The sequence below is a fragment of the Xenopus laevis genome, chromosome 8S, assembly GCF_017654675.1.
Source record: "Xenopus laevis strain J_2021 chromosome 8S, Xenopus_laevis_v10.1, whole genome shotgun sequence".
In the NCBI taxonomy this organism is placed as follows: Eukaryota; Metazoa; Chordata; class Amphibia; order Anura; family Pipidae; genus Xenopus; species Xenopus laevis.
Window position 1 is genome coordinate 87661486 of NC_054386.1, and position 26120 is coordinate 87687605.

The 26120-nt window shown below is 41.3% G+C and overlaps 2 protein-coding genes across 2 annotated transcripts in view; one reads left to right on the forward strand and one right to left on the reverse strand.

The window, feature by feature from the left end:
• Nucleotides 1-26120, reverse strand: part of LOC108700312 — a 782191-nt gene that overhangs the window by 77213 nt on the left and 678858 nt on the right. The window lies entirely within an intron of this gene.
• LOC108700313 (A-kinase anchor protein 6) overlaps nt 1-26120 on the forward strand; it is a 117357-nt gene that overhangs the window by 12230 nt on the left and 79007 nt on the right. The window contains exons 2-6 of the mRNA XM_018233403.2: nt 3890-4190; nt 17558-17809; nt 19143-20291; nt 23668-23790; nt 24527-24623. Coding sequence (XP_018088892.1) covers nt 3909-4190; nt 17558-17809; nt 19143-20291; nt 23668-23790; nt 24527-24623 — 1903 coding nt within the window. The 5' untranslated portion in view covers nt 3890-3908. The remainder of the gene's footprint in view (nt 1-3889; nt 4191-17557; nt 17810-19142; nt 20292-23667; nt 23791-24526; nt 24624-26120) is intronic.

Here is a 26120-nt window from a genome sequence, read left to right on the forward strand (position 1 = left end):
ATAAGAGAAATGTCTTTAACTTGCCCATGGTCAAATCAATTCTTATTTAGATGTAATATGGGTTATTTTTGGAGAATAATAAAGGATACAACAAACCTACCTCCGTAGATCAGTTTTTGTAGGTAGATGGGATAGGAAAGATATCAGTTTCCTGTATAAAACCTGCTATTGTTAATATCAACTTTTTTTAATATCCATTGTGTTGATTGCGACATGTACTATGTGTATAACATAGAATGTACACGTGTATAGAATGAGAATTTACATGAAAGGGGAGCACGAGTCCAGCTGGAGATCTACAGTGTGGAGATTCATGAGTAGAAGAGGTGTTCTGACTTCTTGAGTTAAATTTAATTTATTTTCCATTTACAATGTTGTAAATATATATAAAAAAAAACCCTGATCATAATGCCCCATCTATTAACCATAGAATAACAATAGAAGAAAGATTAAAAGTAATGGTGCCCTACAATGGGAATGGCTGTCTTGCCCATTCTCAATAAGCCATCAGCCATTGGCCATCTTTGTAACTGTAAATCCTACAACTTTCCTAATAAATATCTGTCAGGGACTTGATAAAATACTAAATTCAGTGGTCAGAAAATTCTCACATTGAGCTGTGTACTGTATTTGACCCTTGAACAAAGGTCTTCAGTGGCTTCCAATCTGATCCAGCTTGTTGAGTGGTGGAAGAATAACAAGATCACATGGATGGTCCATTCAGGGACAGATCCACTGAGTTGGTGACCTGGCCAAAAGAGCAGATCTTTGAGTAAATGAGCAATATAAGGCTGTATCCATGTAATGTTTGTACTAGTGTTGTTCTTCTGGACTGATAAGGATGTGGAGAGGTGAATATTAATTGATAGCTGAAAAAGAATACAGAATATTAAAAGGGAATAGGGGTAAAACGTAGAGATTTATTGGTAATTTAGGTCAGTGGACTGGGGGTTCAAATCAGACAAATCTGCTAGAAGCAATAATGAGGCCATAGAAGGGAGTGTTGATGAAAAGGAAACTAGGTGGTTATCACAGAGTGGATATGGGCTGTGAAAGGAGACATGTGCGGTTCCTAATAAAGACGAGGACTGAAATGAATGACACTCTCTTTTTTTGTGCTTATTCAGAATGAGAAATCTGGTATGTGGAGAAGGTGAGAAGCCCAGGTTACAAGTTACTTGTAAATCAGACGAGTAAAAATCGCCTCTTAAGGAAAACATAAAGAACTTGAAATACTGTGTATCTTCTTGAATGCAGATGAGTCACTCAACGATTAATCAGGGACCTTGACATCTTGATGGTTTTTACCATGTTTTATTAGTGAACTGGGATAAAAAGTGTTCCAGGGTTTTTGGCCTTAAAGGAATAGTTCAGTGTGAAAATAAAAACTGTGTAAATAGATAGGCTGTACAAAATAAAAAATGTTTGTAATATAGTTAGTTAGGCAAAAATGTAATGTATAAAGACTGGAGTGAACAGATGTCTAATAAAACAACCAGAATCCAACTTCCTGTTTTTCAGCTCTATAACTGTGAGTTAAGGTCCCCATACATGGATAGATCCGCTCGTTTGGCGATGTCGCCAAACGAGCGGATCTCCCTCCGATATGCCCACCTTGAGGTGGGCAATATCGGGCAGATCCGATCATGGGCCCTAGGGCCCAACGATCGGATCCTAGCATTCTCAAACGGGCGGTCGGATCGCGGGACCGCATCAACGAACAGATGCGGCCGCGATCCGACGGGATTTTTAAACCCATCTGATCGAGATCTGGCCGACTTTCGGTCTGTCGGCAGCTTTTATCGGCCCGTGTATGGCCACCTTTAGTCAGCGACTTGAAGGGGGGCCACATGGTACATTTCTGTTCAGTGAGTTTGCAATTGATCCTCAGCATTCAGCTCAGATTCAAAAGCAACAGATATGACCCATGTGGCCCCCCCTCAAGTCTCTGATTGGTTAATGCCTGGTAACCAGTCAGTGTAAACCAAGAGAGCTGAAAAGCAGGAAGTAGTGATCTGACTGACATGTTATACGTCAAATCACTCCAGCCTTTATACATTACATTTTTGGCTAACTAACTATATTAGAAACATTTTTTATTTTGCACAGCCGATCTATTTACCCAGTTTTTATTTTTCCACTGAACAATTCCTTTAACACCTCCATCATTTTGTTCATGTGTGTTCCTGGCTGCATCAGAGACCAGCAGAAGAAGTGCAGGGGGTATAATGTAAACTCCTTGTCATTCCATTAGAGACCAGTATCTTCTTTATGACACAATACTAGTGTGGCCTTTGTGTGCTCCTTGCCATTAAAGCTAATGCCACATGGGGATGATTATCGGAGTGGGAAAAATTCAGACCAGAATCAGCTCGCATCAGCCTTCTTGCTTGCTTGCACATAGAACCATTGCATCAGCCTGGGTGAGGGCTCTGAAACACGGGAGTATACTGTACCTCTGTAGTCTTTATCCATGCCATATTAGCAGCAGCTGAAAAGGACACGGATATTAGGGTTTATATAGCCGCATGCTTGCACAGTGCTCAGATGGTTTTAACTGTGTATTTGATTATATTTTCTAAAACAGCATCTTGTTTATTCTAAAGTATAGAATGTTCCCCCTTATGAATAAATAAGGGTATTGAAGGCCACAAATGTTTCTTGGATACAGGAGCCCAGAGTTGGACTGAGGTGCCCAGGGCCCACTGGTTACCCGATTCAAGGGCCACCCATCAAGTCACCTGCAACCACTCCCCACTTCTGCTATGCTCCCAGCTCTACTGTCAGTTAGACAGGGGAAATGCATGGCCATCTCTATTGTTGCTTAGTCTTTTCCAAGATGGTGGGTGGCTTCCAGCCAGGTGGCAGGGCCCAACAGGGTCAGGGCCTTCTGGGATTGTTCCCGGTATCTCTATGGGCCAGTCTGACCCTGCTGGTGACACTTTTAAACAATGACAATAATGACGCTGAATATCTTAATGGTTTCTTAAAGGGATCCTGTCATCGGAAAACATGTTTTTTCCAAAACGCATCAGTTAATAGTGCTACTCCAGCAGAATTCTGCACTGAAATCCATTTCTCAAAAGAGCAAACAGATTTTTTTATATTCAATTTTGAAATCTGACATGGGGCTAGACATTTTGTCAATTTCCCAGCTGCCCCAGGTCATGTGACTTGTGCCTGCACTTTAGGAGAGAAATGCTTTCTGGCAGGCTGCTGTTTTTCCTTCTCAGTGTAAATGAATGTGTCTCAGTGGGACATGGGTTTTTACTATTGAGTGTTGTTCTTAGATCTACCAGGCAGCTGTTATCTTGTGTTAGGGAGCTGCTATCTGGTTACCTTCCCATTTTTCTGTTGTTAGGCTGCCTGGGGGGAGGGGTGATATCACTCTAACTTGCAGTACAGCAGTAAAGAGTGATTGAAGTTTATCATAGCACAAGTCACATGACTTGGGGCAGCTGGGAAATTAACAACATGTCTAGCCCCATGTCAGATTTCAAAATTGAATTTAAAAAAAAATCTGTTTGCTCTTTTGAGAAATGGATTTCAGTGCAGAATTCTGCTGGAGCAGCACTATTAGCTGATGCATTTTGAAAAAATTTTATTTCCCCATGACAGTATCCCTTTAACCTTTTTGGGGTCGATCCAGGTTATTTTAGGGACTCGGCTTTATGACCCAAATGTCTGCATTACCAGTAAAGCTACAGCTGTTGGTCATAGGTCTATTGTGTTAAATCAATCACTAACAGTGTGCAAAATGCAGTTATTTTCAGAGTGAAAGTTAATTTTATTGGGTAATGTTTCCTCTGTACCAGAATACCCTATGAATTCACATACAGGGTATATAACATGGGCAATTTTGTTCCAGTCTAAACTCTCTTCTTTTCAGGTATGATTCCTGCCTCACCATGAATGTAACCCTGACACCAACGCTGCCGGAGCACACAGGTACCATGGAGCCTCCTTCTGTTAATGTGAATGAGACAGAAGCTTCCAATGGCCAGGACTGTGCCCAAACGTATGACAGGCCCCCTCCATTGCACACAGGAGCCGACTGGAAGATTATCCTGCACTTGCCAGAGATTGACACCTGGATTCGCAGCACTTCGGAGAGGGTGAGGCAACTCACGCAATCGGTGCAGGAAGACCCCCAGAGTAAGCACGTGGATGTGCATCTGATGCAGCTCAAGGTGAGAGGCACCTTTTCTCCCTGCCCTTTGGATTTGTTAATATGTGAATGTATCATTAGACTAAGGGAAATACATGGAATGATTTCATCTTATGCAGATATACAGTATGTATAATCAACAAGGTTACTAGTGAAAAAGAGTAGTATTATACAGACAAATATACCCATGTAATGCAGTCCTGTGTATTCTATGTTACAGCTCATTACTGCTGGAACTGATCTAAATGCTCGAGTGCATAGAAGTGCCAAATTGTATTCTTAAAGGGATACTGTCATGGGGAAAAAATTTTTTTTCAAAATGCATCAGTTAATAGTGCTGCTCCAGCAAAATTCTGCACTGAAATCCATTTCTCAAAAGAGCAAACAAATTTTTTTATATTCAATTTTGAAATCTGACATGGGGCTAGACATTTTGTCAATTTCCCAGCTGCCCCAAGTCATGTGACTTGTGCGCTGATAAACTTCAATCACTCTTTACTGCTGTACTGCAAGTTGGAGTGATATCACCCCCTCCCTTTTCTCCCCCAGCAGCCAAACAAAAGAACAATGGGAAGGTAACCAGATAACAGCTCCCTAACACAAGATAACAGCTGCCTGGTAGATCTAAGAACAACACTCAATAGTAAAAACCCATGTCCCACTGAGACACATTCATTTACATTGAGAAGGAAAAACAGCAGCCTGCCAGAAAGCATTTCTCTCCTAAAGTGCAGGCATAAGTCACATGACCAGGGGCAGCTGGGAAATTGACAAAATGTCTAGCCCCATGTCAGATTTCAAAATTGAATATAGAAAAATCTGTTTGCTCTTTTGAGAAATGGATTTCAATGCAGAATTCTGCTGGAGTCGCCCTATTAACTGATGCGTAGTGATGTACGGCTCTAGCAATATGGTCTTTTTATGACAGCACCATCGATTCTACATTTGTTGGTGCCAAACGGTTAAAACAAAGCTTTCCCATTACCATTTGCACCAACAGAAAGAGGATTTTGGAGCATCGGGTCCGTGACAGCAGATGCCTTAACAAATTCTTCCAAAGTTTAAATGCAGATTTTATAAATATCCCCCAGCAGTAAATCCAAAGCTGCATGATAAATGATGGGTGTCAGTCAGGAGATAGCAATGGATTACTGACACCCCCAGGGATATTGGAAATTCCCTTTCCTTATCACTGAAGTGAGATTGACTGCAGTGACAAATCTGTTTAAAATCCCATTTGCAGAAACAGTTGGCACATCGAGAGGCTCAGTGAACTGTCACAGCAACAGGGTGTTTCTTATTACATGGATGAGGTTAATCTACATGGACTTTAGTCTTTATTCAAACTTCGCTACCTGTGTTTTGTAACCAAAGTTACATTGTGGCTTGTCTTGTGTTCCATGTTGCTACTGTGCTACATCTACATGTTTGCTGCCAGGATAAAAGACTCAACAGCTTAAGGGCAGAGACACACGTGGAGATTCGGGGAGATTTAGTCGCCCGGCGACAAATCACCTCTTCTTCGGGCGACTAATCTCCCCAAACTGCCTTCCCGCCGGCTAGAATCTACATGGCAGGTGGGATGACACTTGGAGCACTTCATTTTCCAAAGTCCCCAAAGTTGCGTCACGAGGAAACTTTGAGCGAGTTCGGAAAATGAAGCGCTCCGAGTGCCATCCCGCCAGCGATTTACAGTAGATTCTAGCCAGCGGAAAGGCAATTCGGGGAGGTTAGTCGCCCGACGAAGAGGCGGTTTGACACCGGGAGACTAAATCTCCCGAATCTCCACGTGTGTCTCTGCTCTATGGGGCAATACTTATTCACTTAATGCATTTGATATGAAACATAATGGTATAAAGGTATTAGTTTTATTGGCTTGCTAAGATAACAATTACAGCAAACTTGCAAAACATTTCAATCTCCTTCAAGGTAATCAGCTTTGAAAAAAAAGAAGATAATGTTCTGAAGTTAATCAATGAAGGTATCACCTTTACGCCACTTTTGTTGTGTCTCACATCGAAAGTTTTTTGACTGACTAACACGATACAGATACTTTACCTAATTGTATCTACTTAATGCAGAGGCTAAGCGATAAAGCTCATCGTACATGGGCCAATGTCGCCTACTGATTCAGACAAAGCTGTGGCCTGAGATCTATTTGGTATCACTGGAGCAATATACAGCTGAACCCCAACATCTCAGCATGCATGAATATTATCTCTGCATTGCCTGGGATTGCCACTTTTCAACCCAGTGACATATGAGGGGTCATATACATAGACCTCTATATACTCTTGATAAAGGTCTTAGACACAGACCGAAACGTTGGCCAGTTCTTTTTAATGTAACCAATAAAATATGGATTTTTAATATTTCTATAAATCCCAGTGTGCACCTTTTCTTTTGATTTGTTATATATATATATATATATATATATATATATATATATATATATATATATATATATATATATATATATATATACAGTTTAATAATAATAATAATGATAAAGGCCCAAATGGGGGCCGAAACGTTGGAAAATGCATAAAAGAATAAAATAACACAGTTTTATTCACTGAAGAATGGTGTGCGAGTCCTTCTATCATTTTATATACAGTTTATATATATATATATATATATATATACATACACAATATAATATATTTTATGTATGTATGGCAAGTCATTCCCAGTGAGCAGATCTGCAGACTCAGTATTAATACCCCTCAGTCATGAAGCCCAGCACTGTTCTCAGCCTCAAACAATTTTCTCTATTTTATGGACGTTTCCTCTTTAGTTGTTAGAGGAATTTGTTACGCATGTTTAACAGGGACAAACGAACATTTTATGATCGGTTTATTTATTATACCCTCAGCCTGTATCAGAGTCTGCAATAAGTGCCATTGTGCTGACAGCAAGCAGGGGCTGCACATGATTTATTCCTGATCACTTTTAATCTGAGCTCTGAAGAAGGCAAGGGTCAAGCCAGAAATGGCCATAGGCATAGTATGACTTTCTTAGCTCATACAGAACAATTTATGTCTTTTTATTTGCAAACATTCATTTTGCATTCATTTATTGCAGTTATATGCTGCCAACGCATTTTCTAGCTCTTACTGATTCAAATTCAGTCCCTGCATGATCTTACAATAGCAGAGTATCATATTCATCCAGCCACAGGCGCACACAGACACATAAAACTACATTCAATTTTATCAGGAGCCAATTTTGTCCGCACACATGATTTACTACACCGTCCTTTAAAATACAGGTTCATATTGTTAAACTCTGTGCATTATATATGAGATGCTCAAATGCCATACTACTTTATACATATATATATATATATATATATATATATATATATATATATATATATATATATATATATATATAGCCTATCAAATAGGCATTATTTTAGAAATAGACTCCAGGGAGTTCTGAGGTCACATTGTCTGGCATTATTCTTTTGAAAATACAAGAACTTCTGATGCATTTATATTATATTTACATGATATTAGGGCTTTTTTTCTTTCTTTTATAGAGATCATGGATCTCAACAAATATTTCAGTAACATTATAGGGGCTATTTACAATGCAGGACACCGTGTGCAGAAAATGCTGCAATAGGTCGTATGTTTGCTCTTTGCACAAAAGATTGAGTACTATCTGTGTCAGACAACCCTCTATTTAAGACGGATGGAAGGAGGGAGGCAGGTAGGTGCCCCACCACCTGCCCTAACTTGGGGGTCATTTACAAGCAGCTGTGTTTAAGGCAGGCTGTAAAGACAAAGTTGGGGCACCTCCTAATGCTGCTTTCTGCACCAAGTGCCAGAATTCTGATGCAGTGCTTGATGCAGCAATCCCTGGGGCATAAACGAGTACTGGGCCACCATCAGGGGGGGACAGGGGGGACAAGTGTCCCGGGCCCAGGCATGAAGGGGGACCCGGTAGTGCTGCAGTTTTGAAAAAGCCCTGCCCCCCTTATGAGCGCCCGAGCCGTGCGGCCATTTCTCAAGTCCCGAATGCGGAAGTGCCGAAAAGCCAAACAACCAAAGGACCTGAAGCCACAAAAACAGCCGAAGTCCCAAAACGGCTAAAAGACCCAAAGTCACAAAAAAAAGCCTGGAGCGGCGAAAGACCCAAAGTCACGAAAGGAGGTGAACTTGAAGTCCTGAAGCCATGAGTTCAATTCTAATGAACACCAATTTGTGTGTGGGTGTTTTTTTTTAATCCCCTGGCCACCAATGGATTATTTTAATATTCTATAGGCCCCTGCCACCAATATTTTTTTTAAAAATGTTTTTTGGGGCCCCAATTTTTTTTTAACTTGTAAGGGGGGCCCTGGCACTAATGTTTTTTTAAAAAATATTTTTTGGGGCCCCAATTATTTTTAACTTGTAAGGGGGGCCCTGGCGCTAATGGTTTTTTTTTAATTTATAAGGGGGCCCTGACCATCAATACCTTTTTATAACTTGTGTGTGGGGGGGGGGTTATTTTTTTAGCTCTGATGTCTGTGTGGTCTTTTAACTGTGATGTGGAGTGGGCGGGATATGGGGTGGGGCTTGGGTGCCAGTGTGGGCGGGGCCCAGGGGGCAAACTCTTGCATCCCTTAGTGCTCTTTCACTTGTGCCCTGGGGATTTGTAAATTATCCCTTATATTTAAAGCTGGAGGTCAGTTCATTCCATGCAGTGCTCGCTCATGTATTTATTGATGTATATTTTATTTATATGTACTGGACTCCAGCATACATTGGTCAGTGACTGGACAACAGAAGGTTTCCAATGTTCTGTCTTATAGTGAATGAATGAATGGAGTGCGTATAATACAGAACATAGTGAACTTTATAAACCCACAGTCACACCCCATGTGCCTTTATGAGCTTGCCAGATAAACCACAGTCCATTAGTGTCTGTAGAACACTAGTACATTACAGTCTCATTATGGTCTGTACAGTATATGAATTAGGGATGCACTGAATCCACTATTTGGGATTCGGCCGAATCCCCGAATCCTTGGTGAAAGATTGGGCCAAATACCGAATCCGAATTTGCATATGCAAATTAGTGGCAGGAAGGGGAAAAAGTGGAAAAAAATCTTCTTTTGTGGTGAAAAGTCATGTGATTTCCTTACCTGCCCCTAATTTACATATGCAAATTGGCATTCGGACTTGGTTCTTCCAGGCCCAAGGATTCGGCCGAATCCAAATCCTGCTGAAAAAAGCTGAATCCTGGCCGAAACCCGAACTCGAATCCTGGATTCTGTGCATCCCTAATATGAATAAAGGACAAGTACAACCTACATTATGATTAGTTGACAAAATAACCTAGGAATAACATATTCACATGAGGGGATACCAGGAACTGCATCTAAAAAATGACTATATATACATTATACATGTACCACTTATGTACCATACCAGCGTTATTAGTCTTGCCGTTATCATTATGTGACTATGCTTTCTGATGTGTTCTGTATTCAGCACCTGCAGAAGAAAAATAACACACACAGATCTGATAACAGATCAGACTTACAAGAAACCTTTCAAGATCCAAGTACCATTAACCCATGAGGTATTAATGCATGTCATCAGGACCGCCATCAGAAATCACGGGGCCCCGTACAACAACATTTTCTAGGCCTCCTGGTCCCCACCCACCCATTAAAATTTTTAAAAAAACATTGGTGGCCATGGCCGCCCTTACAACTTAAAAAGAAAAATTGTTGGTCAGTGGCCCTATAGAATATATAAAAAAAACATTGGTGGCAGGGGCCTATATAGTAAAATAATACATTGGTGGCCAGGGGTTAAATAAAATTAAAAAAAAAAACATTGATGTTCAGTGGAACTTACCTTAGGCTTCTTTCTTTATTTTCAGAGCTTTGGCTCCATTTTTACTGCTTTGGGTCTTCGGTGCTTCTGGTCTTTTCATGGCTTTGGCTTCGGATATTTAGGACTTTGGTGGTTCTGCACTGTTAAGGGGGGCCCGGCTAATTTGGAAAGTGCAGCACAGCCCTGATGGAGGCCCCTGCATGTCCGTGTGCCTTCTTGCATTCAGAGTCCTTTCTTCTTGTCACCCCCTTTCATTTCTGGGGTCACCTCTTCCAGAACTCACCAGTTAAGCCATTCAGGGTTAGGAACATACTCATCAAAATGTTGAGAGACATGGGTATCTGTTTTGGTATTTGGTTGAAATACTTATTTAATTTTCCTGGATACTGATTTCTTTTTCCCTTGTGGTCTGCCTGTTATACACAAACATTTTAGCAAGTACACTACATAGGAGGAGTTACATGTGGCATATGCTTTTTCACCCATTTCATAATCTTTGTTGGATGGTAAATCGATTTACTCTTAATGCTGGAGGAACAGCAATTGCACTTTAAACAGGGAAAAGTACCAACTTTGTGTTTTTCTTAAGGGTGAAGTGCACCATTTAAGTTGTGGCTTCCTTAATAGCAAAATGGACGAGGTTCTTGATACAGTTTTCCAAACTATCATATAGAATCAGCAGTCAATTCTTTTAGCACACGTGAACGGACTATTTGCTGTTGTACATATTACTTTAGGGCTATGGACATTTTTTTTACTTAACAAATTATTCCTGTCTACTGCCTTTCTGTGTATAGATTGGTATTTATTTTATATATATATATATATCTATGTATCGTGATTTTAACATCTATAAAAAGTTCAGTTCAGTTCTAATCTGGACCATTCGAATGCTTTAGAGATACTGTTTCTACTAGAGAGAGGGGCAAAATCATTCTATTTCCAAAAAAAGAATTCGTTTTCCAGGGGACACAAAAATATTGGCAAAATAGGCGGTGACCATCGCCCCCAATGACATATCCTGAGCTTGCCAATAAAATCCATTATAAAAAAAATCTTCTGCTTTGACAAATTATTTAGCAAAATCTCCTTTATGCAAGCCAAACCTTCCGCATGGGGACAGGAGTGTAAAGGCTATACCTAAACTCAATTGGTCTCCCTGGAGGGGTGCGACATTTGTGAATATTTTCCTCCGATGAACACATAGGGAACAGTGACACCATTCTTTTTGTATATCTTCAGGCTTGGCTCATACCCTCATGTCTGCAAATCCAATGCAAAATAGAACACTTATTAAATCTCACCTAGTTACTTGTTTAAAATTGAGACTATGATAGTCCCGTGCACTATCTTGTGGTTACTTTGGGAATTACATGAAAAGTCTAGCTGATTGGATTGCAAATCATTGATATAATGTGTGTGCTAGATCCAAGCTTTGCAGAGTATTGTAACATAGCGATAAAAACACATGTAGGATTAATAATTTGCAGTTGTTTAAGTGCCATGATTGCCGCTTGATGAAAAGATAAACCTCCTGCTATAAAAGGCTGACCGTTGCCTGTACACACCCTATAAATCCAATCTCTGTTATACCTCTATATAAATGAATAGCAATCTCTCAAGTCTTGTGAATTGTTTTTTTTGTACAGGAATCAATAGTGAGAGGTCTAAAACACAGCAATGCATTTCACATAGTGGGGGTCATTTATAAAGTTCGCGCAGTGCATATTTTTCGCGAATGATTGTATTGCGCATGTTTTTTCCTGAGCGCACATATATCGCACTGCTCTGGCCATCTTTCCGGTTTTTGCGAAGTCGCATTGTGAATACATTTTCGCAAATGGCGCGCAAATGAGACGCGAGCGCACCCAATGTGCGAGGTTGTTGTGCGCGAAAATAGCGTTGACAGCAACTTAAATTCGCAATTTGCGAAACTGTTTTGCGAATATTTTATCCGCCACCAAAGATGTGGCGCAATTGAGTCACAGAGAGTGCGCATAAATATTCACAATTTGCGAATTGTGACATATTTAAAAAGCTCCTACAGACATTCGCATTGCAAAAAAAAAAAAAATCGCAATTCTGTTTGCACCCTCTTATTCAGCTTTATTAATATACCCATGCGCAGGGCAAATATATTCACTTTGCGAACCAATCTGTACCGCGCGGACTTTATAAATGACCCTCAGTGTCTTATTTGAACAATTTTTTATTTTTGACTGATTTGCAGTACCTTGCTAAATACTTCATGGTATCCCTTCCCAATAATTTATCCTTTTGTTTTCCTTTAATATTAATATTTCTGCATCTCACAAAAAGAACTAGGTCATTTGACCTCTGAGCTGAATTATATACACCAGAGAACTCCGCAGCTTCATTATAATCAGCTTGAAAAAGGAACTAAAATGTTCTGAAAGCTTGCTATGATTATATTAGTTAGCCAACAAAGGTATCACCTTTATGCCACTTTTGTTTTGTTTTTTTATTTCAAAAGGCTTGCCCTGTAACATATAGTACATAGGTCAAAAGAGAAGTATAGTCTTAAGGTTGGAAATAGCCCCATCTAGCGTTGAAACTATTACACGTATTTAATAGAAATCATAGCATTTATAGCTTTTTTTTTTCATATTCATTTTTGCTCAGTCAGTGAGCTAGCTGCTAATCGGTGTGATACATTTTCCATCTAATGACACTGTGATTAGCAGCTGGGTATAATTAGCACTTTATGTTGATTGGCTCCCTAGAAGCACTTTGAGCAAGTTCTGTGAGTCAGATCTCCGGTGCTGGCACTAGGGTTGCACCATAACTGTTACCTTTCTGAGTATCTCCTTGTAAACCAACTGATGCCACACACAAAGGATTCATTTATCCACAGAACCTTGAATGTTACAGTGGATTGTTTTCTGGCTCCTTTTAGCCCACCTGGCTCTAACCTTCCTGATGCAACTGTTCTATCATTCTCTTCTTTCTGTGCCGTGTATTATATCTACAGCAGTTGCTTTGATCCTTTATTTCTCCATAGAACAAAAACACGGAAGCTAAAGGCTCTCTGACAATGGATCCTGTGAAGTTTTTCTTTCTACATTTAAATGGAAAATACATTATCTTTATGAGAGAATTAGTATTAATACAGTTTCCATTAAAGTGGCAGTACAGTTTGGGTGCAGTGGTGAATGGGATACTGGAGGGAGACACCAGTGCTCTGTTAACCAAAACATCTCCCCTTTATAATCATCCCCGTCCCTTGTTAACTCTTGTCTAGCCATATTCCCTTTCCCAAGTAAACTTTTAGGGAGCAGCAGATACATCAAGGTTTAAAAGACAACATTTTGTAGGCGTGGCTTACAGGGGGTTCCTAGTGACATGACTGCACTTGCGCACAATGTGTAGTGATGTCATTGAATGCTCACTGCGCATATGGAAGACAAAAAACAGGGGAATCCCTTTAAAGGATAACTAAACCCTAGGAATTAATATGATTAAAAATGCCATATTTTACATACTAGACTTATTGCACCGGCCCAAAGTTTCAGATAAGGGGATCATATAATAATCTCTCTAATGCTTTATTTACCAGTAGGTAGGTTTCCAGCTGACACAAGGTCACCCATTCTGATTAGATGAAAGGAGGTTCCATCTTAATATTCAGGTTTTTTTTACAGTGAGAGCTGTGAAGATGTGGAATTTTCTCCCTGAATCAGTCGTACAGGCTAATACATTAGATACTGTAGCTTTAAGAAGGGGTTGGATGGCTTTTTAGCAAATGAGGGAATACAGAATGGAATTTATTTCCAAATTTTTTTGCAAATTGGAGAGGCTTCAAGTGGAGTTTTATTTGCCTTCCTCCGGATCTACTTGCAGTTAGACAGGCCCCTGCCACCCACCTGCTTACCCACCGCCAGCCCCTTCCCCACATGCACCTTATACTTATTTAGCCTCAATCAAGTGATGGATGGCAGCGACTGTGGAGAGGCAGGCAAGGATCGGGTCTGGGTTGGCAGGGCTTTGCAGGTTTTTTCCCAGTGTCCTGCAGGCCCAGTCCAACCTTACTTGTGTCACCCCACTCACTTCTCAAGAATGGCTGAGGCTTGAATATTATTTTCAGATCCTGTATTCGTTATCTTCCCTTCTGCCATTCAAACCACTGCCCATCCAGGCTCACAGATTTCTGGTGCCTCAGTACAAGTGCAGACAAGTGTCTAATTGTACTCCTGATATATAAATAACCTGATTGGAGGGTGCTGTCTGCATTTGGCTGCACATGGATTGTAGCCAAGCAATAATTGGGCCTAAGAGGGATCTTAGTCTCAGCTTCAAATGAAGCACTAATGTGCCAACGTACAGGCGACATAAACATAACACTCAGACTACTACTACATAAACAATCCCACACTGTTAATTTATACAGCATAATAATCCAGTTGGGATACCATTTCTGTAAAACTGTCACCCCTGATACCAAGAACTACAATTCCCAGAATGCTTTGTAAAGGTGTCATAAACTGTAGTTTACAAGAGCAGCACTATGCTGATGACAAGGCCCTATTCTGAGATCAGATTATTGATTATTGATTCCGATTCTTTCACTAGGCAGCACATGACAACTGTGAAACTACACTTCACATTATCTTCAGCTGACCAATAGCTACAAAGCAACCTTGCATTCCAACTGTACATTTGTATTCACAAGAAAATGACAATATTTAAATTGTGTCAAATGAAGCAGAGCTTTATGTGTCAATACAGAGCCTTCTGCTCTATCAGAGATACTTTTGTGCCAACACAAAGCCTTCTATGCTAATAAAGAGCTTTCTGTGCCTATACAGAGTATTCTGCTCTAATACAGAGCCTTTTGTACCAATACAGAGCCTCCAATGCTAACACAGAGCCTCCTATGCCAGTACAGAGCCTTCTGCTCTAAAACAGAGTGTTATGTGCCAATACAGAGAGTATTATATAGTGAATAAAGTACCCCCTCTTGTAAAATATAAGGATATTATAAGTTACCGAGGAGTTTCATGACCATATAAAAACACGAGGCCGAAGGCCTAGTGTTTTTATACAGGTCATGGAACTCCGAGGTAACTTATAATATCCTCATATTTTACAACTGGGGGTACTTTATTAATTATAATACACAAATTTTAGTGAGCCATGTGACAGAAATTACATCACTACTCACCGTTTATAACTGATGACATCACTACTCACCGTTTATAAGGATATAATTTACAAGATATTCATGGCTTTTGTGTATTATATGCCAATACAGAGCTTTCTGCTCAATCTGCTGTAATACAGAGCCTCATGTGCCAATACAGAGTCTTCTACTCTAATACAGAGTGTTATTTGTCAATACAGAGCCTTCTGCTCTAATGCAGAATGTTTTGTGCCAAGACAGAGCATCATATGCCAATACAGAGCCTTCTGCTCTAACACAGAGCCATCTGAGCCAATACAGATCCTTCTGTGCCAAGACAGAGCCTCATATGCCAATACAGAGCTTTCTGCTCTAGCACCGAGCCTTCTGTGCCAATACAGAGCCTCCTATGTCAATACAGAGCCTTCTGCTCTAATACAGAGTGTTATGTGCCAATACAGAGCTTCCTTCACCAATACAGAGCTTTCTGCTCTAACACAGAGCCTTCTGTGCCAATACAGAGCCTTCTGTGCCAATACAGAGCCTCCTATGCCAATACAGAGCATTCTGCTCAGATACAGAACCTCCTATGCTAATACAGAGTCTTCTGCTCTAATACAGAGTGTCCTGTGCTAATACAGAAGCCTTATGTGCTAACACAGAGACTTCTATGTTAATGCAGTGCATATGCTGTACACAAACATAATAACAGCGGACGATTGTAAAACTTTCCATTTCCACATGGTTCAAGGTTAAATAAATTCTCCCCTGCCATTACTAGTATCAGTGGCTTCCTATGTAACACTACAAGGTTAACCATTACATTGCAGTGCAGCAGGGGTTAAGGGTCTCTCCCAGTCTCTGTCACATACTCTTTGGTGAGAGATCAGATCCTAAAATAGCCTTGGGGAGGGGCAGCGAGTGGTTGCTTGTTTGCAGAAGATGGTTGAGACTGAGGGTCTTCCAGACGCAGGCAGAGACAATAAATGAGAAGAGTGTGATCTGACTGGCAGACAAGGTGTCGGGGGGTTTGCCTGCCACTTGAAACCAGGTAGGGCGTCTGTTGGTGTGCAATTCTGCTGTGAGATCTATTCTGTAGGGAAGAGCTACTTTGTACTGTACTTACCTTCCTGCTACTGTAGGTTATACACAAGCTGTCTTGATTCCTGCACTACAGGGGCCATTGTAGCGTTGGTTTATGTGTCTGTATGGAATCTCTGGCTTTAAGAATACAGTATACAAAATGCAAATGTTTTTAATGCAGAAAGTAAAGTGCTTTCCCCTAAGTGCACGCGCAGCCCCTGTGCCCAGTGAAGCCCCCTCCTCAGCTGGCAGCTGAAATATCTCTGTGTGTTTGGGATGTTTATCAGGAAAATGCCCCGACAGCTGAGAAAGTGTAATGACAGCTGTCCCCTTGTGTCATCTGCTCTGGAACATGCTCAAGCCAGGGAGGCTGCCCACTGTCACTCTCCTACATGTGCAAGCTAGTTTATGGCTCAGCTTCACTTTGGATTGCAAGCTCTTATGGTTGCAGTGATACTGTTATTCTTTCCCTTCTGGCCGCCAGTTGGTGGAAACAGAAATGGGACAAACTCCTTTCGTGCCAAAAGTGGGGCAGCAACTTATAATACAGTTCCTTTAAGTTTGCACCTTATCAGAAAAAAATATCTTTAGATTCTACATAGCATGGCCCTCAAGAGAAGCAGTTGTCACTAGAGTAATATACCATATATACATTTCTTACATTCATAGCAGGTAGTGCAACAGCTCCTGTAGTATCAGTATCAGAAACAGAAGTGGGGATCATATCTCCCTGGAAAGTGACAGTGGAACTGTAGGGTGACATGGCAGGAGAAACCAAGCACTTTGGATAGCTCTCCATATATCCATAACATAGCTTAACTTTAATGAAAATGCAATAGCAGGAGAAACTCTATACCAGGGGTTCCCAAGCTTTTCTACCTGTGAGCCACATTAAAATAAAGAACGAGTTGGGGAGCAACACAAGCATGATAAAAGTTCCCGAGGTAGCAAATAAGGACTGTGATTGGCTATTTTATAGTCCCTCTGTGGACTGGCAGCCTATAGGAGGCATTGTTTGGTGGCACATATGGTTTTTATGCAACCAAAAGTTACCTCCAAACCTGCAATTCGGGGGAAAAAACCTACTTTGAGGCCACTGAGAGCAACATCCAAGGGGCATGTTGCTCAGGAGCCACTGGTTTAGGATCACTGCTCTATACTATAGCATTGTACAACCTGTGGCCGCATAGTTGATGTTATACCTTCTAACAATGGAAGCCTGTTTTGCCTGTATACATGCAATTATTTTGAAATCTTACATTACTCCCCTCCATCATTTCCCACCAATGCCCATCTCTGATTGCTTTTTCCTCTTCTTTTTCCTTATTGCAGGAAATATGCGAGGACATCTCAGACCATGTGGAACAGATCCACGCCCTGCTGGACACAGAGTTCTCCCTGAAGCTCCTCTCATACTCTGTCAATGTTATAGTTGATATCCACACGGTCCAGCTGCTGTGGCACCAGCTCCGGGTGTCTGTGCTTGTGCTCAGGGAGAGGATCCTCCAGGGGCTACAGGACAGCAACGGCAACTACACCCGCCAAACGGATATTCTGCAGGCATTCACCCAGGAAAACCAGGAGGCAAGTGGAGCTTTGTGGGGGCTTCCGGGTCACTTGGTACAAGCGTTTGGTGGAGGAGGTTGAGAAGAGGGGAAGAATAAACCTAAAAGAGCTAGGAGCTACTTGTAGTATCATTCTAGAGTTCAAATTCCTCCTATGTGTAATCTACAATAATATTATTTTATACAAGAGCCGTAATTCATATGATAAAATGCACTGTATATTTTCAGAGGTTAGTGATTTATAATCAGTGATGCGTATAGCCCACCTGTGGATGTGCTATAAAATGATAGTAATGGTATGATACAGGTGTATGCTGCTGCAGAGTACACGGCCACTCTTAAAGGAAAACTATACCCCCCAAACAATGTAGGTCTCTATTAAAAGATACTGAGTAAAACAGCCCATGTGTAAAACCCTGCTTCATGTAAATGAACCATTATCATAATAATATACTTTTTTAGTAGTATGTGCCATTGGGTAATCATAAATAGAAAATTGCCATTTTAAAAAATAAGGGCCGCCCCCTGAGATCGTAGGATTCACTGTGTACACATACAAACCACATGTAAGGTCACATGAGCCAATTAACAGACAGAGTTCTGCCTTTTGCTTCCTCACTTCTTCCTGTTACAGTTAGTGTTGTAGTATTTCTGGTCAGGTGATCTCTGAGACAGCACAGATAGAGTCATGAAATGGTGGTTCAAGGCAAGAGACGTAAAAGGGCAATATTTATGTAAATATATATTCCAGTTTGGTAAGATTATTTAATATGTCATTCAATTTGATATAAACTATCTGTTGCTTAAGTATTCATTTTGGGGGTATAGTTTTCCTTTAAACTATTGGCAACTCCCAGTGAGGTGCAATATTACCTTATCATGAGGTGCAATATTACCTTATCATTTCACTCCAGGAGATCCCTTGGTTGATTTCTGAGTACAGCTCAGCCATGTTGGAAATAAACTGCAATCCAGGTGCTTCTCCAACAATGAACCTCTTTACTGAAACATAGGCACTTTCAATTCTACCACTGACTAATCTTTCCCCAATGGGCCTGACACCAGCCCAATCCTGTACCCACATCTGCGTTAGGTGGGATCCAGGAAAAGAGCCTTGAGCACATATGTACTCTCTCTTTTATACCAATTTACCCTACCCTCTAGTGGGCAAATGCGGAATTACTATTAAAACCAACTTTACCCTGGAAAAGGAAATAAATACCCTGGACACACTGAGGACCAACTGGATGTCTATGACATGGGAAAGAAAGTTAGCTTTAGAAATGTTATACTGGGGCTTTGTTTAACCCACAAAAGCCAAAAATAACTAAAATCTTTCACTCCTCTTACAGGACAGGCTTGATGCTCTGACAGAGGTAGACTGTTCAGGTCAACTGACCATTAGATGCCCCACAGATTACCTCTCCTTGGACTGCGGGATCACAGCCTATGAATTATCAGATTACAGCCCCCGGGAAGAGGAGAACCACATGCAACCTGCCAAGCCACTACAGGCCTGGACATACGTCGCTATGCAACAAGAGTTTCCAGATCTGGTCAAGGGTCCTAGCCTGTTGAGTGTTGCCCCTGAATGCAATGAGCAGCTCGTGAATGAGCAAGAGAATGACTGTATCCCCATAAATACAGAGGAATCAGGACAGCAGCCCCCAAGAGCACTTCCTCTGGCTGAAAGTACCACCCCTAAAAGACCCCTGCAAGACAGCAGTGATCATGGAGGTGACTCGCCGACCCGCCCTTCGCTTCCCAAGAGAGGTCTTTTCCTAAATGATGCTGGCCATTTTGGACAAGCAGGGTGTTTTGGGACATCTGTAGAAATTAACTTCTCTCAGCCTCCATGTCCTTCCTCACCTCGACACCACCTAACTCTCACACTGACACCTCCATACACTCCCACTGCTCCTACAACATCCAGAAGTCACCTAGAGGCAGAGGATGAAAAGGCAAGAAGAATGCAAGGTAGCAAAGACTTAGACAGTGCAAATCCACAGTGCCTAGACACAGCAAAGTCCCCCAGCGCAAAGACTCCCCCACATAGAACACAAAAAGTAAACACAACAGAGATGTGGGAAGACCACCAAACACTGGACTCTCCACCCCAGGACCAAGAGACCAGCAACTGGTATGGATCAGATGAGTTCTTGGCACTTCCTTCCCACCTGCAGACTGATGTCCTTGCCCTGCGCCTTGGAAGCCTTTCCCAGTTAGTGTCTCCTGCACCCGAGGACTCGCAGCCACCCTTTAGGGATGTGGAAGATTGGGAGATCAGCTCAGGCTCTGAGATTGGTCCCAGTTCTCCTCGTTGCCTCTCCCCCAGCACCCCCAGTGACCTGGCCTCTTATTTGAATAGCAGTGGCCAATCAACACCACAGCTGGCAGGTTCAATAAGCAGCAAACGGCAGAACAGAGCAGAACTCATACAGAAGCTCATGTGGGACATACAGAGACAGGACAACGATCGGCATGTGTGGGACAGAATCCAGGTGAGGTTCTACATTCATTTGTACTGTTGTTCTACACATCAAAGCAGCAGTCTTGTACCTAATGTTAGGTTAGCCCAGTGCTGTCCAACTTGTTACATGTAGTGGGATGATTATTACTATAGTGTGCTTGAGGGCTGGATTCCGTTAAAGGATAAATAAACCTTTATCACAATATATAGTGAATAAAGTACCCCTTCTTGTAAATTATAAAGATTTTATAAGTTACCGAGGAGTTTCATGACCATATAAAAACAAGATGCAGAAGGCCGAGTGTTTTTATACAGGTCATGGAACTCCGAGGTGACTTCTAATATCCTCATACTTTATTTATTATAATACACAAGTTTCAGTGAGTCATGTGACAGAAATGACGTCAGAACTCACCGTTAATAAGTATATAATACACAAAAGCCATGAATATCTTGTAAATTATATCCTTATAAAGGGTGAGTTCTGACTTTATTCACTATATAATGATTTCTGATGGCGGCCCTGCACCAGTCCGACCCTACCTCTGAGTAGTCTTTACCGTAATATTGTACTCATTGGACAATGCATATACTCAGTCTGGAAGGGGCCTGGACCTCCCTACCAACTAAGAGAATAAGTCTCTTCTAGCACACATTCCCAGACACCCCTCTAGTACACACACACTCCCTGGCACCCTCTTATACAAACTCCCAGACACCCTGTAGCAAACTAGCACTTTCAATTAGCTAATTATTAGCCCAGTATAGAAATGGTTGATGCACACAACCAAGGCTGCCATCAGAATTCACGTTCTTCAGTGGCCACTTTCCACTAATATCACAAATGGGAACGTCTGGAACAGCAACACACAATAATCTTCTTATTAAAAAGCCTTAAAAAGCTTTAGGGCATCACAGCAACGTTTCAGGCCGTGCGGCCTTTTATCAAGCTTGATAAGTTTCTAATGCTGACAGACTCCTGTTCAACAAAACTGTCTGCCCCTCTACAAGTAACAAAAAAATTGGTGACCATCCCCACCCCCCATAAATATAAAAAATGTTGAAGGCAGGGGTTTAAAAAAAAAAGAAAGAAAGAAACAGACCATTGGTATTCAGCAGAAATTACCTTTCAAGTTTTCTTATCTTCGGCTTCAGCTCCTATGGCGGTTCTGCGCCTACTTCAGCAGAATTAAAGCTTTTTTTTACATCTATCATAATATTGACTTTGCACAATGTTTTTACTTTACCGGTCTGACTCCCCATGTCCGTCTATGAGGGGGCTGCCATATTTGTGCAGCAGGAGTCTGTCAGCATTAGAAACTTATCAAGCTTGATAAAAGGCCGCACGGCCTGAAATGTTGCTGTGACGCCCTAAAGCTTTTAAGGCTTTTTAATAAGAAGATTATTGTGTGTTGCTGTTCCTGACGTTCCCATTTGTGATATTAGTGGAAAGTGACCACTGAAGAACGTGCACTACCCCTATAAAGAGGCGACAATCATCGTGCTGACTGCTTGTTTGCTACAAACTTTAACTGACACGGGGATGAACGAATTTTTTCTTCTTGTTTCGCCGTGGAAATGAAGCCCATAGACTTGTATGGCATTGTGCTTCAAAAAAAAAATGACGCCCATAGCCTTTAATGAGCATAGGCGACATTTTGCCAGCAGCGAATTTTTGGCGAATCGAGATGGGTCAAATTCGCCCAAGCTTACTGACAGACTGAAATGGAACAGTGAGGTTGACAAATAATAATCAACATGACCTATAGGTAACTTTTAATTTACATTCATATTTTAAAACGTAGTTTATTAGTGTCAGTATCACTTTAAGTGGGGCACTGGGGATACAATTGTCCCGGGCCTCACGGCTGTACTGTGCTACCTGGATTAGCTGGGCCCCCCTTAACAGTTAAGAGCTGCCGGGCCCAGGACAATCTTAAGCTGCCGGGAAATGGGGTGTGTTTTTGAAAAGTGGCCTTGGTGTTTGGGGCATGGACACAATGGGGCAAATTCACTAATGGGCGTATTCACCACAGTTCGCGCCACTTTGCCAGGTGCAGATTCGTTACCACTACGCTAATTCACTAAAATGCAAAGTTGCGTCTCAGCAGCCGAACGTTGGCGAATTTTTGCTAGCGTTACACTGGCTGGGCGAGCATTTCATAGCGAATTTTCGCTAGTGTTCATTTCTGCCTAGCGAAACTTCACTAGCACTCTTACGCTTAGGTTCATTTGAATAAGGCAGGTACCTAAAATAGTATGGACGTCTTTATTAGTGATGTTGGTGCAATTGCATGAGGTGGCCACTTTTCAAACACGTGTCCAATGAGCCATAATAGAGACCGAAGAATTCTCTAATGCCCTAAACATGAGCCCACCCATAAAAAAATTGTTCACACATAAATCTTGGACTTTTGAAGGCAATCCCGCTCTAAAGAAAGAAAAGTCTCCAGCGTTTTTTACAACTTTAATAAATTTCCAGCATACAGGATATGATGTCACTGATATAAGATTGACGTAGATGTGGCTTCATTTCATCAGTTCGTGTGGTTGGAGGTGGCAAAGTAAGGTGGCAAGTAATTGACATCTTTGTGAATTTGCGGAGTAACGACCCTTCCACAGAGCGAAAAGACGTCTGTCGATATGGTTTAAATTAACGCTAGTGAATTGTCCTCTACGCCTGTTTGTGAATTGGCGATGTCTCTGCGGATGAGATTTCTGGCGAATTTTCGCTAGCGACGGCCACTTCGCCCTTTAGTGAATCTGCCCCAAAGTATAGATTTCACTACACTTTGCACAGCAGATCTTTTCCTCATATTCAAATATTGAAAATTGGATATTTTCCCCAAGTTCTCAATTAGTTGACCATGGGCTTCCTGCAGGGAGTAGCCGAGTTAATGGGGTTAAAGGGTTTTAGACACAATTGTCGTCAGAAACCAGTAGCGTTCCTAGAGGGGGGCGGGCCCGGTGCGTGCGTGCCCCTCCATATGGCCCACACTTTCAATGGCGCGCGGGCTGCTGGGGGGCCCTGAGGGGGTGCAGGCCCTGACCTGCTCGCACCCCCTGCTCCCCCGGTAGTTCCGCCACTGTCAGAAACGAACATCTGGTACTTTGTAGGGATTCTAGAGCGATGCAGTCCCACAAATATGGCATATTAAAAATAAGCTATAGGATTTTGGCAGCAGAAATGTCAATTTATGGAACAATAAATGGATATACAAAGTAATAGAAGCCATTGTTGGGTATGGGATTTCAAGGATGTTACAATAAACCTCCTATGATTAATTTGGGTTAATCAATGGTGGAATAAATCTATTTAAATTGTCCAGGCTAATTCCCTACACAATGCACTAGATGGCACTGTTGTAATTTGTTTGTTCTGCTGATGAATTCATTTTCTTTCCTAGGGATTTGTGTCCAAGCTGGATAAATTTATCCACTGGCTGCAGGATGCAATGGAAGCCACAGAGAACTGGACCCCTCCCCAGCCAGAGACAGAGGCCCTGCAGCTGTACCTGCACACACACTTGGTGAGACAAGAACTCCACTGGAGACTCATTGTTCCTTAAAGCAAATTCCACTTATTTTTATTGGTTGATTTTAACATAACTGTGTTTCCCTCATCAAGCTAATAAGCCTTAGATACAGTCATGTTGACTGGCAGGGTATATTTTATGGAAGGGGATGGAAAACAAACTGAGAAAGCCCCTTGACTAATGGCCACTTGTCGAAGGGTCCTCTAGGTTTCTTCCTTTCTGCAATTTTACTTTAGATGTATTTAGATGTTATTGTAAAGGAGAAACACCATACAATTCTTGCGAAAATGAGCCGGCACAAACAGGACCTCGGTCAATAATTGCGGTCCATTATTTTATTAAAAGATTCTAAACCTAAGACACATTTCATGCCTAGATGGGGCACTTAGTCATAGTCTTAATCATGAGCCTATGACTAAGTGCCCCATGTAAGCACGTAATCCTTACAGTATGTTATAGGGTCACGGGTGTTGAAACCTTTTAATGAAATAATGACCAGCAGCTATTGACCGAGGTCCTGCTTGTGCTGACTTATTTACACAAGAATTTTATGGTGTTTCTCCTCATGCTGAAGGTCTAGGGCATGGGCACCTTGACCTCCCTGTGTGTTGTGGTGAGTCTTCCTATTTTTGATCAGAAAACTTGGTTCATCTTTACAAGCCTTATATGCATCCTTGTACGGATCCCATGTCCTTCCATGTGCCTTACCCATAGCTCTGATCTCTTGCAGAACTTTAAGCAAAGTGTAGACGGTCATTGCTCTCTGAAGGATGCGGTCCTGGAAGAAGGGCACAGGCTGATGGAAGTGCTGGTATCACACAGACCAGGTAACTGGTGACTTGTGGGGCTACCAATGGACCTCAGATATCATTTTGCTTGGCTTGCTGTTTCTAGGACATAGTGAAACATGAGCAGTAGAATACAGGGACAGGTTGTAGCATTCTCAGATAGTACACATGTCTTTTAGCCAACAAGGTTTGGAATCAATTAAGGACAGAAACTTCCTTTGACCCCTCACTCCCCGTCGGGTCTTGGCCCGTACAGTGAAGCCTTCTAGAAAATACCAAGTACAAAGCAGAACTTGCTTATCATATATGTAAGGAAGATGTCTATGTCTTCATGTACATTTGACCCTTTAAAGACTTGAAATGAGACAAGGAAATCTCAGCTGCTTCCCATAGAGCTCTGATATCTGCAGACTGCCATGCAGTAGAACAGGGAGCAGTTCATGTGTAACTAGCTATGGGGAGCCTGGTATTGCCCTCCCTATATGTATTGAGACTGGCCTAGCTGTGACTTCATACTGAATCATATATTCCTGCATGAATTATTAATGAGCTACATGGAAAAGGTATAGTGATACAGAGTATCATACTGTGCACTAGTAAATAACAGGCCTCCGTCTGATATATTATTCATATTTACATTAACACTGTGACCTCCGCTTACTGTGACAGAGCTTATTACACTGCTTTCCTCCTGCTCAGCTTGTCCATAGTGACCCAGCCTAAATGTGCCATATATATATGTTCCATATCCATACACGCACATGCCCTATGTTCAACTTCATGTGGTCATTGTATCTATCCACAGGCCTCTATATGAAGGATTTTCAAGGCTGCAGAGGTACACATGGCTCACAGTCTTATTCTTGATAGAATAATGAACTATCATGCCGATAAAATGAAATACAGTCCATTGACTTTCGTATGTCCTTTTAGTATGTCGTTCATTTTCCCTTTCTGAAAATAAGTAGAGATACGGTACCATACAGACATAATTAGAGATGCCATCAGATGGATTTTTTCCCCTTTCCTCAGGATCAACTAGAAGTTAATTAGCATTTATTATGATTGAACTTAAGCTACTATATTATGTATATATAATCATGTTCTTGATAACAATAACCGCAAAGTAGTAAACCCACAACACAAAGTATTATACTCACAACCCAAAGTATTATAATCACAACACAAAGTATTATAATCACAACACAAAGTATTATACTCACAACACAAAGTATTATACTCACAACACAAAGTATTATAATCACAACACAAAGTATTATACTCACAACACAAAGTATTATACTCACAACACAAAGTATTATAATCACAACACAAAGTATTATACTCACAACACAAAGTATTATACTCACAACACAAAGTATTATAATCACAACACAAAGTATTATACTCACAACACAAAGTATTATACTCACAACACAAAGTATTATAATCACAACACAAAGTATTATACTCACAACACAAAGTATTATAATCACAACACAAAGTATCATACTCACAACACAAAGTATTATAATC